Raw genomic sequence first — 16953 nt, 5'->3', positions numbered from 1 at the left:
TGGCCTCCCAAAGTTCTGAGATTATGGGCGTGAGTCACTGTACCCGACCATGTAGGCTTTTTTTGTTTTTTGGTTTTTTTTTGCTTTTTTGTTTTTTGAAACAGGGTCTTGTCTGTTGCCCAGGCTGGGGTGCAGTGGTGAGATCTCAGTTCACTGCAACCTCCACATCCCGGCTTTAACCAATTCTCCCATCTCAGCCTCACGAGTAGCTGGGATTACAGGGCTGCATCAACACACCTGGCTAATTTTTGTATTTTTAGTACAGATGGGGTTTCACCATGTTGGCCAGGCTGGTCTTGAACTCCTGACCTCAGGTAATCCACCAGCTTCAGCCTCCCAAAGTGCTGGGATTACAGGCGTGAGCTACCATGCCTGACCTTGGCCATGTAGATTTCTTTCACACCTTCCTTATTCCTTCTTCAGAAGCTGAGGCCCCATGAGGGGAAGCTGGTAGCCAGGGGTCTTTTCAGGTATCTGTGGCCCAATTAGGCCCAGATGTTAATGCTGTCATCCACGGCTGGAAAAGGCCAAGAAACTAAGAAGAGCTGTGGACGCACAGACTGGCAGAGACACCGAGAGGGCACTGCGACCGCACTGCACAGATGAGCAAAGGATGGCCAACTCCAGCATTCCCTCCTCCTCTCTAAGCACCTCCAAAAGGCCTGCTCAGGGAGCTCTGGCCACCGTTCTCAAGCAATTGCCTGACGTTTTTACTGACACTGAGGGCTGGAGACAGTCCCTTTCCCAGGCAGCTATGCGTCCATTTCCTAGAGAGGGAAACTGAGTCCCAGAGAAGGCGGGTGTGGCTGGAGGCCATGGGTCAGTCACAGGCAGAACCATGCCCTGAATAAACGTCTTGGCACTCTCTGACTTCTTTCCCTGGCATCACAACGGATCCCAGTGCCCATTTGTCACATAAGGAAACTGAGGCTGGCGTCTTCGATGAAGCCTGGCAGGGGTCGGGGTCACACACGGAGTGCAAGGCTGTCCAAGCCTTCAAGGTCATTCTGACTGATCTCTGAGCCTTAGCAATACAGGACGTGGGCCCAAGAGCATTTCCAGCACAAAATGGCGCCTTGTAGAAAAATGTAGCCGGAGTTCCAGCGCCCACCTCCACCACGGCTCAAAGGAGGGGGCGCGGGCGGCAGCGCACACTTCATTTGCATATATAAAAATCAACGGATTTCGTTGGCTGGCAGCGGTTTGATATGCACGAAACTGGGTCGTCCTCTGACCGGTCTCTGTCAGCCATTGGCCCATGCGAGTCTCGTGACCCACCAGTCACTAAAGCGCATCCCTATTGGCCCGAGCGCCTTCCATCAGGCGTTTAAAACCCCGAGTCCCGCCTCTCCTCGCCACGCTCCAGCCCCCAGGAAGACCGTTAGTCGCGTGCGCGACTTCCTCAGCGTCAGGGCGCGCCCGCGCGTATGCCGGGCCGTGGCGGCGTCTCATTCAAACGGCCCAATCAGCGGCCGCGTCGCCTTCCCCGTCCCCTTCCTCTCTTCTTCCCCTTTTCAGCCCCTCCCTTCTTTAAGAACCCTCCCCGACCCCCGCGGGCCCCCATTGGCCGGCCTGCTACCCAGCCCTCTCCGCCACTTCCCTCGCTTCTGACCACAGTTTGCGGGGAAGGGAGCGAGCGCGTCGAACACCAAGGAACGTGCGCGCTGACGTCACGGTTGAGGCTCGGGTCTGAGGGGCCGCGGAGGGCGTGGCCTGCGGGCGGTTATAAAGAGGCCGTGGTGCGCGCGCGGCCGGTTCAGTGCTGCCGGGCACCGGGGCGGCGGATTAGGGTAGGCTGTGCGCGGCGGACGTCGGAGGCAGCGGGGAGCGGAGCGGGGCCGCCGGGGCCTCTCCAGGGCCGCAGCGGCAGCAGTTGGGCCCCCCGCCCCGGCCGGCGGACCGAAGAACGCAGGAAGGGGGCCGGGGGGACCCGCCCCCGGCCGGCCGCAGCCATGGTGAGCACGGGCGGTGAGGCCCAAGAGGGTGGTCCGAGGTGTCCCTGAGGGAGGAGTTGGAGTCTCAGGGGCCTCCGACGGGCGGCCTTGAGGGGTTTGAGGGCCAGCCTGGGGGTCCCTGACCCGGGATGGGCCCGAGGGCCTTCCCGCAGGCGGAGCAGGAGCTCGGGCGGCCCGCAGTCTCCCTGGCGGCGAGGGCTCCGGGCGCTTTGCGGCCCGCCCATGGGTGTTACCAGGAGCAAAGACGCCCCGCCGCCATCTCCAGACCTGAGCCGGGGTTTCAAGGATGCTCTAACCAAAAATTAGTGGAGAAGGGGGAGAGAGTAGATCTCTGGCCTACGTGGAACCACTGGGGCCCAAGCAGGGTTAGGAGCGGGCTTTAGGGGGTGGTTTCTAGGGTGGGTGGAGTTATCTGCAAGCCCCCCCCGTGAACCGCCCCCATTTCTGTTGGAAACTCTGCCTGGGCTGGTGGCTTGAAGCATCCTGGGTGAGAGTCTGGGAGTTCAACGGTGATTGACAGCCTGGGGCCACTGAGTCAAGACTTGGGCAGTCTCAGCAGCTTTAGGCCCTGCGGGAAGTCCAGCTCTTAACACTCGCTCACCCTGCTCTCCCATCCGTGCTCAGAACTCCAACGTGGAGAACCTGCCCCCGCACATCATCCGCCTGGTGTACAAGGAGGTGACGACACTGACCGCAGACCCACCCGATGGCATCAAGGTCTTTCCCAACGAGGAGGACCTCACCGACCTCCAGGTCACCATCGAGGGCCCTGGTGAGTTTGGAAGGAAAGAGAGAAGGGGCTGCTGCTTAGATTCTCCATCACCCTGCTCTAGATCACCCTACCGGGAAGTACCCATTACAAGCTGGCCTCGTGTCAGGTGCTGGGGATGCATTGGTGGATAGGGCAGGACGCCACAAATGACAATTATGTACTCTTTTCCCGTAAGGGTTGACAAATACCTGGTTATTGAGTTAGTATATCATGGGACGGTACTCTACATTTGAAGCAAGGCTTTCAGACATGGCTTCCCTGGACCTGAGGGTGGGTAGGAATTAAGTAGGAATGGGAAGAGAGTTCCAGGTGGTGGGAATGGTGTCAGCAAGGGTCTGGGAGGGTGGGCCAGATGATCTCAAACTCCATCCTGCTGTGAGTGTCAGGGATGAGGAAACAAGCCAGATGCAGATTGTGCGGAGACGGGTCATAAATGATTTGCGGGTCACATGATTTGCGGAGCGATTTAGAATACTGTTTCATGCAGGCTACATTTCTATTATCACCAGAATTCCTACAAAGTCAGGATTTGAGCAGAGCCCGTGAAGGAATGGTCTCGTCCACTGTGGTGATGGTGGTAGGTGGTCAGGAAAGACTTGGCAGTGGTGACAGTTGAGGTCCTTCATGCCTTGCTGCAGGGGGCACGGGATCATGACAATGGGAAGGCTCCCAGAAAGGCCCTGGGGCAGGTGGAGCTGGGTGCTTGGTAAAAACACATGAAGAAAGTTGATGGTGAAGCTGCCAAGATCTTTTAGGGCTTCTAGGCCTCTGCAAGGAGTTTGTAGAGGAAGCTGGTGGAAGGTTTAAAGCAGGGGTGTGATAAATCCCTCCAAAGTTCCTATTGACTGAAGTGAGGAAAGCCGGCCTGGCAGGGGAAAGAACCCAGAGGCCAACCAGGAAGCTAGCCTTGGAGATGGGATGAGATTCGGGAGAGGACCTAGCAGGCCCATGCTCAGGCTGCTGATGGGCTAGGGGAGGGACAGTATTTTGACCCAAGCAAGTGGGTGAGTGGGAGAAGCGTTCACTGAGGTGGGAGGTTGTGGAGTTGACAGACAGTTGGATCCTTGATCTGAAAGGCATATAAGTGGGCATCTTATAGGAAAGTGCGTACTTGGGTCCCTGCCACCTGGGAAGGGCCTGTGACTGGAGTGGTCACTTGGGCTGAGAAGGGGTATCCAGGAGGGTGCAGACAAGCTTGATAGTGACACAGGTGGGGGCTCCAAGATGGGCATCATCTCTGACGTTCTGGGGGAGGTCCTGTGGCCCCCTAGGAACCCAGCCATTCTTGCTCTTTTTTTTTTTTCCTCTCTGAACGGAGTCTTGCTCTGTCACCTAGGCTGGAGTGCAATGGCGCAATCTCTGCTCACTGCAGCCTCTGCCTCCTGGGTTCAAGCAGTTCTCCTGCCTCAGCCTCCCAAGTAGTTGGGATTACAGGCGCGTACCACCATGCCCAGCTACTTTTTTGTATTTTTAGTAGAGACGGGGTTTCACCATGTTGGCCAGGCTGGTCTCGAACTCCTGACCTTGTGATCCACCTGCCTCAGCCTCCCAAAGTGCTGGGATTACAGGTGTGAGCCACCACGCTTGGTTTTTTTTTTTTTTTTTTTTTTTTTGGAAACAGAGTTTCACTCTTGTTGCCCAGGCTGGAGTGCAATGGCGCGATCTCGGCACACTGCAACCTCCGCCTCCCGGGTTCAAGGGATTCTTCTGCCTCAGCCCTCCGAGTAGCTGGGATTACAGGCATGCGCCACCACGCCTAGCTAATTTTGTATTTTTAGTAGAGACGGAGTTTCTCCATGTTGGCCCGGCTGGTCTTGAACTCCTGACCTCAGGTGATCCGCCCACCTCAGCCTCCCAAAGTGCTGAGATTAGAGGCGTGAGCCACCACACCTGGCCTCATGCTCTTAAGAATTCTACAGCCTGACTGGGCATGGTGGTTCACGCCTGTAATCTCAGCACTTTGGGAGGCTGAGGTGAACAAACTACTTGAGCCTAGGAGTGCAAGACCAGCTTGGGCAACATAGTGAGACCCTATCTCTTAAAAAAAAAAAAGTAGCCAGACCTGGTGGCATGCGCGTAATCCCAGCTACTTGGCAGGCTGAGATGGGAGGATCACCTGAGCCCAGGAATTGCAGGCTGCAGTGAACTGAGATTGTGCCACTGCACTCCAGCCTGGGTGACACAAGAGACCCTATTTCAAAAAAAGAAAAAATCCTCCAGTCTGTTGGCAGAGCTGGCGGGGCACCCACCTGCATCACAATCAGACTGCGGAGACTAGACTTTGGGGTGTTGAGGTGCCTTGGGACTCCTGAGTGCCCTGACCCTGTACCCCTCCCTCCACTCCAGAGGGGACCCCATATGCTGGAGGTCTGTTCCGCATGAAACTCCTGCTGGGGAAGGACTTCCCTGCCTCCCCACCCAAGGGCTACTTCCTGACCAAGATCTTCCACCCGAACGTGGGGGCCAATGGCGAGATCTGCGTCAACGTGCTCAAGAGGGACTGGACGGCTGAGCTGGGCATCCGACACGTACTGCTGGTGAGTTCTGGGCTGGGGCTGGGCCTCCTGCCTCCTGCCTCTGGAGGTCTGCTGGTGTCTGAGCCATAGCGCTTTGTTTAGTTTTTCTGAATCAACTCTGAAGTAGTTGAAGGTTTCCACATGAAAATCCATGTTGCTAGCTTTCCTAGAAAGACGAACAGTGCCAGACCCAGGACACCCAAGTACTGTTGAGAAGTGCCCAGGGGCACCTTACTATGCAACGAGTGGTGAGTTTGTATTGTAGGATGGTTTTTCTCTTCTCTCTTTTTAAAAAACAAGGATAGGGTAGGCCAGGTGCAGTGGATCACTTGAGCTCAGGAGTTCGAGACCAGCCTGGCCAACATGGTGAAACCATGTCTCTAGTAAAAATGCAAAAATTAGCCGGGCATGGTGGCACATGCCTGTAATCCCAGCTACTTGGGAGGCTTGAGGCAGGAGAATCGCTTGAGCCTGGGAGGCGGAGGTTGCAGTGAGCCGAGATCGCGCCACTGCACTCCAGCCTGGGTGACAGAGTGAGACTCTATCTCAAAAAAAATAAAATAAAATAAAAAATAAAACAGGAATGGGATCTCATTTGTTGCCCTGGCTGGTGTCGAACTCCTGAACTCAAGTGATCCTCCCACCTCGGCTTCCCAAGGTGCTGGGCTTATAGGAGTCAGCCACTGCGCCTACCCTGTAGGACAGTTTTCTGACAGGTGGAGGTCAAGGGTCTAGTTAGAAGCTCTCTTTCTTTCTTTTCTTTCTTCTTTCTTTCTTTCCTTTTTCTTTCTTCCCTTCTTTCCTTTTTGTTTTAAAGATACAGGCTTTTTGTTACCCAGGCTGGAGTGCAGTGGTGCAGTCATAGCTCACTGTAGCCTTGAACTCCTGGGCTCAGGTGATCTTCCTGCCTCAGCTTCCTGAATGGCTGGTGTTACAGGCATGCACCACCATACCCAGCTAGTTTTTATATTTTTATGGTTTGCAGAGATGGGGTCTCATTAGAGGCTTTTTTGCTAAAGCTGAGCTTACATGCCGTAAAACTCACTGTTCCAAAGTATACAGGTCAGTGGTTTTTTAATAGCGATAGGGTTCATAAACCAGTGTTTCTCAGCCAGAGGTGATTTTGCCCCCCAAGGGGTATTATGCGTTGTCAGGAGACCAAAAAGGTTGTCACAACTCGGGGGTGCCACTGCATCTAGTGAGTGGAGGCCAAGGGTGCTGCCCAAGTCCTGCAGTGTACGAGATGGTTCCGTGACACAGAATGACCTGGCTGCGGTGTTGCCGAGGTGGAGGCGTCCTGGTCTAGGCTGGCGCTCCAGGCTGCTTACAGCCTGCTGCCTCCCCACCCTTCCCACAACCTGAAAAACAAAAAGTTAACTAAATTTCTAATGAGTCCCTGAGGCACGTGGCAGAGAGGGTGGGGAATTGGGGTTTCCTGCCATGGGGAGGGAGAGGATTGAGCTCCAAGGTAAACAGACCCCAAACCTTTCCCTCCCACATGCACCGCCTCCCTTCCCCTGGGGTGTCATTGGAGGCTGCTGGGGACATTGGCACCGAGCTCCAGGCCTACTTGCTGCTAGGTCAGCATCTGGGCCTGTCAGGGGCTCAGCCAGCACGAGAGCCGCAAGAAGAGCAGCCAGACCTGCAGTTTGGGTGCAGTGATAAGAATTAGGGTGGGAACCTGCGTCCTGGTCACCATCAGTGATATCTGCTGAGCATCTGCTGAGCCAGGTACTGTGTGTGTCATAGTAGCTCCAGGGAGCAAACTGCTGTGGCCAGTTTGCCCAGACCCACTTCAGAGGGTCCAGCTGGGGCTGCTGGAGGCCTGGCTGCAGGTCATACCTCTGCACTCCAATTTACCCCTCAGGACGGGCTGTGAAGAGTGTTGAGAGGAATCTCTGGACCACCCTCGAAGTGCACCTCGGCCAGCAGTCCTGGTGTCTTGCCCTCTTGTGTGTGGTCCAACCCAGCTGGAGTCTTAGGCTGTGAACTTCGGATTTCTGATAAAAGACAGTGAGAGGTCAGGATTTATGCTGTATCTGGAAAGATGGGGAGCTTTAGAGTCCAACACGCAGGTGTGATTTCCTCAAATCCTGAGGCCCTGGGGAAGTCTCTTCCCTCTCTCCAGCCTCCAGGCCTCACTCATTGAACCAGAGGGCCTCTAAGGTCATGCTGAACTGCACGGAGGCAAATTCAAAACCATGATAGGACTCAAGTCTGGGGCTCAGGCAAGTAATGAACTCCTGAGAGGGGGCCTTGGTGTTTCCCCCATCACCCAGCAAGTTCCACAGAGGACCAGGGATATTTTAAACTATTGGGCCTATGGTATCGTGTCCTTTTGGGAACATCTGCTGTGAGGCAGGTCACAGGAAAGTGGCCTCTGAGGGAGACAGGGAGCAAAGATGAGGGAGGATGTAGCATAGGTGGGGCCTGGATCTGCAGCTGAGTTGGGAGCAGAAGGAACAGCCAGAGCGGAGGCCACCCTCTTGTGGAGGCTTGGGGGTCCCTGTAGGTTGCCCGACCCACTGTGACCCTGGGCCTCTTCCCACAGACCATCAAGTGCCTGCTGATCCACCCTAACCCCGAGTCTGCACTCAACGAGGAGGCGGGCCGCCTGCTCTTGGAGAACTACGAGGAGTATGCGGCTCGGGCCCGTCTGCTCACAGAGATCCACGGGGGCGCCGGCGGGCCCAGCGGCAGGGCCGAAGCTGGTCGGGCCCTGGCCAGTGGCACTGCAGCTTCTTCCACCGACCCTGGGGCCCCAGGGGGCCCGGGAGGGGCTGAGGGTCCCATGGCCAAGAAGCATGCTGGCGAGCGCGATAAGAAGCTGGCGGCCAAGAAAAAGACGGACAAGAAGCGGGCGCTGCGGCGGCTGTAGTGGGCTCTCTTCCTCTTTCCACCCCCAACCTCTCCTGTCCCCTCCCTCCAACTCTGTCTCTAAGTTATTTAAATTATGGCTGGGGTCGGGGAGGGTACAGGGGGCACTGGGACCTGGATTTGTTTTTCTAAATAAAGTTGGAAAAGCAGCTTCTGTGTCTCACAGATGCCCCAGGACCGCTGCATGGTGCCACGTGGCTCTGGGAGTTTGGCTCCCCTGCACAGGCCCTGGGTCCTTGTAAAGCCTCATGGACTGCAGCAGTGGGTCCATCTAGCTCACCAGCCTTGCTGTTTGAGGTTTGGGTTCACCTCTTTGTTCTGTGGGGGTAGAGCAGTCACAACCCCCCTTTGGAGTCAGATTTCCAATCTAAAATGGGGTGAGGACCTGGAGCTGCTGTTCCTGGTGGCCTGAGTGGCACTGCCCTATTATTTCTCCCTCTAGAATAATGGACATGTTGGTGTGGCGGTGGTATTCCTGCTCAGGACGGCGCGAGCAGTCTGGCATGAGGCTCGCCTCGTCTGTCTGGTTCTAGACTGGGCCAAGGTTCAGTCCCCTTGAATCATCTGATCCCGCTTTGTGCTAAAGATTGGTTTTTCCCTTGTGAGCAGCAAAGCCTGTTCCCACGTGTATATCTGCACAACAGATCACAAAGCCAGTGGCTTAAAACAACACCCACTTCAGACTTTCTGTTGGAAGTCTGGACACGGCTGAGCTAGTCTCTGCTCAGTGCTTTGCAGGCTAAAATGGAGGTATTGGTTGTTGGTGTTCCTTAGTCTGGGTCCTCTTCCAAGCTCATGGTTGTTGGCTGATTTCAGTTCTTGTAGAACTAGGGCCTTAGCTCCAAGAAGCTGCCCCTCCTTGGGCCCTGGCAGGTCTGATTTAAGGGCCCATTCCCTTTGAAGTGCGCACCCGATTAGGTCAGGCCCATCCAGATACTTAAGTGATAATGACTAAATCACAGGGGTAAGATCCCAGCTTAGTCTTAGTTTCTGCCCTCAAGGGGAAGGGATTAACCTGGGTGTGCACACCAGGGGGTGGGGAAACTTCCCATTCTATTAATGGGTTTAGGTTATTTAGACCAATGTCTCATTAATTTAAAAAAAAATAAAAAATAGGCCAGGCGCAATGGCTCATGCCTGTAATCCCAGCTTTAGGAGGTGAAAGGATCACTTGAGGCCAGGAGTTAAAGATGATGAGCACGGGCAGCACAGTGAGATCCCATCTCTACAAAAAGTAAAATACATTTACAATACAAATCTAAAAGTTCTGACCCATAGGAGAGTGGAAAACTCAAAGGCTGCTTTTGTCCTGAAAGAATTTGCCTATTCTAATAAAACAGCTGAGGTTGAAACGGCACTCAGCCTCTGAAAGGGGTCTGACCCTTCCTTGAGCCCTTGCCTCCAGTGACAATCTCCCAAGCTAAGGGAGAAAAGGAACCAAAAGTCTGCACTCCTCCCTACTCTAGCAGTGCAGGGAGCGAAGGAAAAACAAGGGAAGAAACCCTTCAGATTTTCAGATCAAATTCACATCACTGGCCGTCCAAGAAATCTTAAGCTCTGCATTTATCGTGAAGCATTTCTGCATGAGAGAAGCAAACAGTCCTTGCTGAAGGAAGGTGCCCGCATCCTGGGCCTCAGGGAACCCACTGAGATAATTTAACGTAGTGCATAATAAAAATAATATTTGCCCTTAGCCCCTGACAGAGTTCCTAAATCCCTTGTAATCTCCTGGGTATTAATAGGAGCAGTCTTTGACCTAGTGAAGTCATCTGTGGCGGGTCCCTGCGTAGCTTCAGGAAGGGGGTTGGTCACTAGAAATACCAAGACAGAATTAGACAGCTGGGAATGTCAGCCCCACCCATACCTACCAACCTCTGGGAAGAGAGGGGCTGAAGGTTGAGGTCAATGAGCGATGCTCAATGACTTGTCTAATATGCCCATGTAATGAAACCTCCATTAAAACACTAAACGAGGTTGGGCGCGGTGGCTCATGCCTGTAATCCCAGCACTTTGGGAGGCCAAGGCGGGCAGGTCACCTGAGGTCAGGTGTTCAAGACCAGCCTGGCCAACATGGTGAAACCCTGTCTCTACTAAAAATACAAAAATTAGCTGGACGTGGTGGTGCATGTCTGTAATCCCAGCTACTTGGAAGGCTGAGGCAGGAGAATCTCTAGAACCTGGGACACAGAGGTTTCAGTGAGCTGAGATCATGCCACTGCACTCCAGCCTGGGTGACAGAGCGAGACTCCGTCTCAAAGAAAAGAAAAAAAAATTAGCCAGGCATGGTAGTGTGCACCTGTAATCTCAGCTCTTCGGAGGCGGAGGTGTGAGAGTCACTTGAGATGGGCAGGTTGACGCTGCAGTGAGCTATGATCGTGCCACTGCACTCCAGCCTGGGTGACAGAGGGAGATCCTTCCTCAAAACAAACCGGGCATGGTGGTTCACCTGTAATCCCAGCATTTTGGGAGGCCGAGGCTGGTGGACCACTTCACGTCGGGAGTTCAAGAGCAGCCTACCCAACGTGGCGAAACCTCGTCTCAACCTCGTCTCAACTAAAAATATAAAAATCAGCCAGGCATTGTGGTGCATGCCCGTAGCCTCAGCTATTCAGGAGGCTGAGGCAGGAGAATTGCTTCAACCCAGGAGGCGGAGATTGCAGTGAGCCGAGATTGCACCACTGCACTCCAGTCTGGGCAACAGAGTGAGACTCTGTCTCAACACCCCTGCCACTCCCCCCAACACACACAACAAAATGTATAAAGAGTTCCTACAAATGAATAAGAAAAAAACACACAAAATGAAAGAAAAATTGGCAGAAACACTTGAACAAGCACTTCACAACACAGGAAATCCAAATGGTTACTCAACACATGTAAAGGTACTCAACATCATTAGTAATTGGAAAAATGCAAACATAAACCAAGATTGATGCCATTATACTCCTAGAAGAACAATTAAATCTGAGAATACCAAGTGTTGGCAAGGTGGCAGAGCACTAGGAACTCCTATAGACTCCAGTTGGAAGAGTGAGATGGTAAAGCCCGTTTTGAAACTTTGTAGTAAAGGCAAAAGAACTCAATACTCAACAACCTTTTTTGTTTCGGTTTGGTTTTCATTTACATCGAGGTTCCCTTTGTTTCTATTTCTTCACAACCATCCATGCCGGGGTAACTCCCTCCTCTGTCTCAAGCCCAAATCCCACTCTAGAAATTCACATTCCCATTTGTTTCTTTTTGTTTTTTTGAGACAGAGTTTCACTGTGTCACCCAGCCTGGGGTGCAATGGCGCAATCTCAGCTCATTGCAACCTCTGTTTTATGGGTTTCAAGCGATTTCGTGCCTCAGACTCCCGAGTAGCTGGGATTACAGGCATGTGCCACCAAGCTGGGATAATTTTTGTATTTTTAGTAGAGACAGGGTTTCACCATGTTGGCCAGGCTGGTCTTGAACTCCTGGCCTCAAGTGATCCACCTGCCTCAGCCTCCCAAAGTGCTGGGATTACAGGCGTGAGCCACCGCGCCCAACCTCACATTCCCGTTTCTGACTCTATAGGACACAGGTTGTTTTCTTTAAAAAGATGCGGTATCACTATGTTGTCCAAGATGGACTCAAACTCCCGGGCTCAACTGATCCTCCCACCTCAGCCTCCCTAGTAGCTGGGACTATAAGCACGCACCACCATGCCCAGCTCTCATGTACTTGAACATACACAACAGGTTTAAAACATTTGTCCTGGCCGGGCGCGGTGGCTCACACCTATAATCCCAGCACTTTGGGAGGCCGAGGTGGGTGGATCACAAGGTCAGGAGATCGAGACTATCCTGGCTAACACGGTAAAAACCTGTCTCTACTAAAAATACAAAAAAATTAGCTGGGCATGGTGGCGGGCGCCTGTAGTCCCAGCTACTCAGGAGGCTGAGGCAGAAGAATGGCGTGAACCCAGGAGGCGGAGCTTGCAGTGAGCCGAAATCGCGCCACTGCACTCCAGCCTGGGAGACAGAGCGAGACTCCGTCTCAAAACAAAAACAAAAACAAAAACATTTGTCCCAATTACAAACAGTATAAACATGCTTGTATAGTCAAGAAACAATACTATACAGCACAAACATAATCAAAACTAAGCAAGTCACAAAAGATACTACTACAGCTTGAATGCCTTCATACACAATTCAAAAATAGGCAAAAATAAATTCTCCTGCTAAACATACATATGGTGGTGGTAAACTATAAAATAAAACAAGGAGGCCGGGTGTAGTGGCTCACGCCTGTAATCCTAACACTTTGGGAGGCTGAGGCAGGCAGATGGCTTGAGCTCACAAGTTCGAGACCAGCCTGGGCAACATGGTGAAACCCTGTCTGTACAAAAAACACAAAAATTTTCTGGACGCTGTGGTGTGCACCTGTAGTCCCAGCTACTCAGGAGGCTGAGGTGGGAGGATGGCTTGAGCCTGGCAGGCAGAGATTGCAGTGAGCCAAGATCGTGCCACTGCACTCTAGCCTGGGCGATAGAGCCAGACCTTGCCTCAGAAAGAAAGGGAAGGGAGGCCGGGTGCCGTGGCTCACACCTGTAATCCCAGCACTTTGGGAGGCCGAGGCGGGCGGATCACAAGGTCAGGAGTTCGAGACCAGCCTGGCCAACATGGTGAAACCCCGTCTCTACTAAAAATACAAAAAATTAGCTGGGCATGGTGGTGCGCGCCTGTAATCCCAGCTACTCGGGAGGCTGAGGCAGGAGAATGGCGTGAACCCGGGAGGCAGAGCTTGCAGTGAGCCGAGATAGTGCCACTGCACTCTAGTCTGGGTGACAGAGCAAGACTCGTCTCAAAAAAAAAAGGCGGGGAGGGGAGGGGATTCCTAAAAGTGGCCAGGGTTGAATACTTGGGTGGTTTTGAGGGTCTGGTAGTCTTCCACTTCCTGACCTGGGTATTGGTTACATAGGTGTTTTATGATTTTTTTAAGTGTATAAATACATTTTATGCACTTTTCTGTGTGTATGCTGTATTTCAGAATTTTTAATTTTAAAGTTTTTTTTTCACAGGGTTACATTCTTGTTGCTCAGGCTGGAGTGCAGTGGTGCCAACATAGCTCACTGCAACTTCAAACTCCTGGGCTCAAGTGATCCTCCAATCTCAGCCTCCCAAGGAACTGGAACTACGGGTGCACACTACCACGCCCAGCTAATTTTTTTGTACAGATGGAATCTCACTGTGTTGCCCAGGCTGGTCTCAAACTCCTGGGCTCAAGGGATCCTCACATCTCAGCCTCCCAAAGTGCAAGGATAACAGGCGTGTGCCAGCACGCTCAGCCAAAGGTTACTGTTAAGTCAAAAAAAGCAAGGTGCAATATGCCATGTATGGGACACTACCAGTCATGTAAAGAAGCAGGGGGCAAAAGAATACATATATAAATTTCCTTGCATTTGCATAGAATTTCTCCAGAAAAATACACAAGAACCTGGTAACATTGGTTGTCCCTGATCTAGGGAACTGGCTGTCCCAGATACAAGAATGAAAGGGAGCCATTTCATTATAGAAATGTTTATCTTTAAAATGAGAAAAAAAGGCCAGGCACGGTGGCTTATGCCTGTAATCCCAGCACTTTGAGAGGCCAAGATGGGTGGATCTCTTGAGGTCAGGAGTTCAAGAGCAGCCTGGCCAACATGGTGAAACCCTGTTTCTACTTAAAATACAGAATTAGCTGGGCATGGTGGCGCATGCCTGTAATCCCAGCTACTTGGGAAGCTGAGGCAGGAGAATCGCTTGAACCCAGGTGGTAGAGGTTGCAGTGAGCCGAGATCGCACCACTGTACTCCAGCCTGGGCAACAAGAGTGAAACTCTGTCTCAAAAAAAAAAAAAAGGAAAAAAAAGAAAAGCTAATATTCATCACATGGTATTCCAACTCTCCTTCCTTGAGACAAATAATATTTGCATATTGTGACTATCCAGAGGCATCAGATGCATAAGCAAGCAAATACACATGCATCTTATTTTTTAAATATTTAAAAATATTTAACAGGAATGTTGGCATATCATTTACACTATTTGCAGGTTGCTTTTTTTCACTTAATATATTTTAGAGATTGGTCCAAAACATAAGCTTTTTCATGTCTTAAAAATTCTGGGTGGGGCCAGGCACAGTGGCTCACGCCTATAATCCCGGCACTTTGGGAGGCTGAGATGGGAGGATTGAGCCCAGGAGTTCAAGACCAGCCTGGACAACATAGTGAGATCGTGTCTCTCTACAAAACAATTTTAAAAATTAGCTGGGTGTGGCAGCACACACCTGTAGTCCCAGTCTCTCTGGAGACTGAGGTGGGAGGACTGTTTCAGCCCAGGAGTTCAAGGCTACTGAGAGCCTTGATCTCGCCACAGCACTCCAGCCTGGAAAACAGAGTGAGATTCGTTTTAAAATATATATAAATAAATAGAAATTCTGGGCTAGGTGCAGTGGCTCACACCTGTAATCCCAGCACTTTTGGAGGCCAAGGCAGCAGGATCACTTGAGGTCAGGAATTCAAGCCCAACCTGGGTAACACAGTGAGGCCTTGTCTCTACAAAAATATTTAAAAATTATCTGGGTGTGGTGGTGCACACCGGTGGTGCCAGCTACTTCGGAGACTGAGGTGGGAGGATTGTTTGAGCCCAGGAGTTCAAGGCTGCAGTGAGCCGAGATTGTGCCACAGCACTCCAGCCTGAGCAACTGACCTTTATCTTTTTGTTTGTTTGTTTGTTTTTGATATGGAGTCTCGCTCTGTCACCCAGGCTGGAGTGCAGCAGCATGATCTTGGCTTACTGCTACCTCCGCCTCCTGGATTCAAGTGATTCTCCTGCCTCAGCCTCCCAAGTAGCTGGGACTACAGGCGTGCACCACCACACCCGGCTAATTTTTAGTATTTTTAGTATAGATGGGGTTTCACTGTGTTAGCCTGGATGGTCTTGATCTCCTGACCTTGTGATCCACCTGCCTTGGCTTCCCAAAGTGCCGGGATTACAGGAGTGAGCCACCGCACCCAGCTGAGACCCTGTCCCTTTAAAAAAAAGATTTGTGGCTGGGTGCAGTGGGTCACACCTGTAATCCCAGCACTTTGGGGGGCCAACGTAGGGGATCACCTGAGGTCAGGAGTTCGAGACCAGCCTGGCCAACATGGTGACACCCCGTCTCTACTAAAAATACAAAAATTAGCCAGGCGTGGTGGCAGGCCCCTGTAATCCCAGCTACTTGAGGGGCTGAGGCAGGAGAATCACTTGAACCCAGGAGGCGGAGGTTGCAGCGAGCTGAGGTCGCAGTGAGCCGAGGTCATGCCATTGCACTCCAGCCTGGGCAACAGAGCAAGACTCCGTCTCAAAAAACAAACAAATAAATAAATAAATAAATAAATAAATAAATAAATAAATTGGTGATTGGCAGGGCAGGGGCTAGAGGGGACATGAGTGGGAGTGGCTACTTCATGGATACGGTGTCCATTCGGGATGACAAAATGTTCTGGAATAAGATAGGGGTTGTGGTTGCAAAGCTTTGTGAAGACTAAAAATCACTGAATTGTGCACTATAAAAGCGTGGACTTTATGCTACATGAATTATACCTTTTTTTTTTTTTTTTGGAGACAGTCTTAATCTGAGCCTAGGGACCAGCTAGGAGCTTCAAGGAGGAGAGAGGCCTCAGAGATTGCAGCCTAAGGAGGCTGGGGAGACTGGACAGGGCCAGATCCGAGGTCTTGCTGGCCCTAGAGAAGGGTTTGGGCTTTTATTCCTCATGGGGGTGGGGGGAGGGGCGGTGTCGGCCAAGGGAGGATGACAGGTCTGATTTATCATTTATAAAGATCAATTTGGTACTGTGTAGAGAGCAGCCTGGAGGGACAGCAGGGGAGCGGGCGGGTGTGGGAGGCCGGTGGGAGCAGGGGCTGCTGGAGGTGTGATTCAGACATGCTAGGGATGGCTGGGCCTGGTGGAGGGCCACTTGTTCAAGAGAAACAGAGGAGAGGGGTGCTGGGGAGCCTCTGGGGGATTAGCCATTGAGGGGTGTGTTTAAATGAGTGGCTTCGTCAATGCAGCGCTGATGGCCATCGAAAGGGGCCCGCAGCCTGTGTGTGCTGATGGAGAGACAGCCCAGTGCGTTAGGGAAAAGGAGCAAGGTGGAGGTTCCTGTTGCCATGATCCGATCTGTGTAAGACATTAAAAGATGAGGCTGGGGCCGGACGCAGTGGCTCACGCCTGTAATCCCAGCACTTTGGGGGACCGAGGCGGACGGATCACGAGGTCAGGAGATCGAGACCATCCTGGCTAACATGGTGAAACCCCATCTCTACTAAAAATACAAAAAACATTTAGCCGGGTGTGGTGGTGGGCGCCTGTAGTCCCAGCTACTCAGGAGGCTGGGGCAGGAGAATGGTGTGAACCTGGGAGGCGGAGCTTGCAGTGAGCAGAGGTCGTGCCACTGCACTCCAGCCTGGGTAACAGCGCGCAACTCCGCTTCAGAAAAAAAAGATGAGGCTGGGTGCGGTGGCTAACGCTTGTAATCCCAACACTTTGGGGGACCAAGGCAGGAGGATTGCTTGTGCCCAGGACTTCAAGACCAGCCTGGGCAACACAGTGAGACCCTGTCTCTACAAAATATCTTTTTAAATTAGCCAGGCGTGGTGCTGCACACCTTAGTCCCAGCTACACAAGGGGCTAAGGTGGGACAATTGAGAGAGCCCAGGAGTTAGAGGCTGCAGTGAGCCATGATTGCGCCACTGCACTCCAACCCAGGCCACAGTGAGACCGTCTCTTAAACAAACAAAAAGATGAGATCTGCATGCGTCTGTGTGAGGCGGCTAACTCAGGGGCTGGCAT

At 52.3% G+C, this 16953-nt stretch overlaps 1 protein-coding gene and 1 long non-coding RNA gene across 2 annotated transcripts; one reads left to right on the top strand and one right to left on the bottom strand.

Annotated features, from left to right (window-relative positions):
• The first annotated feature begins 1714 nt into the window (after positions 1 to 1714).
• Positions 1715 to 8149, top strand: UBE2S (ubiquitin conjugating enzyme E2 S). Its single transcript, XM_024236634.3, has 4 exons — positions 1715 to 1955; positions 2580 to 2727; positions 5074 to 5264; positions 7795 to 8149. Exons 1-4 carry the CDS (start codon positions 1953 to 1955, stop codon positions 8119 to 8121), a joined length of 669 nt encoding a protein of 222 aa, XP_024092402.2. The 5' UTR covers positions 1715 to 1952; the 3' UTR covers positions 8122 to 8149.
• On the bottom strand, positions 6085 to 7795 carry LOC134760659 (uncharacterized). Its single transcript, XR_010138518.1, has 2 exons — positions 7086 to 7795; positions 6085 to 6601 (listed from the first exon to the last, which is right to left on the bottom strand). It is a non-coding gene; the product is annotated as an uncharacterized LOC134760659 (long non-coding RNA).
• Positions 8150 to 16953: the final 8804 nt, after the last annotated feature.

The sequence above is a fragment of the Pongo abelii genome, chromosome 20 (genome assembly GCF_028885655.2).
Source record: "Pongo abelii isolate AG06213 chromosome 20, NHGRI_mPonAbe1-v2.0_pri, whole genome shotgun sequence".
Taxonomy (NCBI): domain Eukaryota; kingdom Metazoa; phylum Chordata; class Mammalia; order Primates; family Hominidae; genus Pongo; species Pongo abelii.
This window is presented reverse-complemented; position numbering and strand designations above follow the sequence as displayed.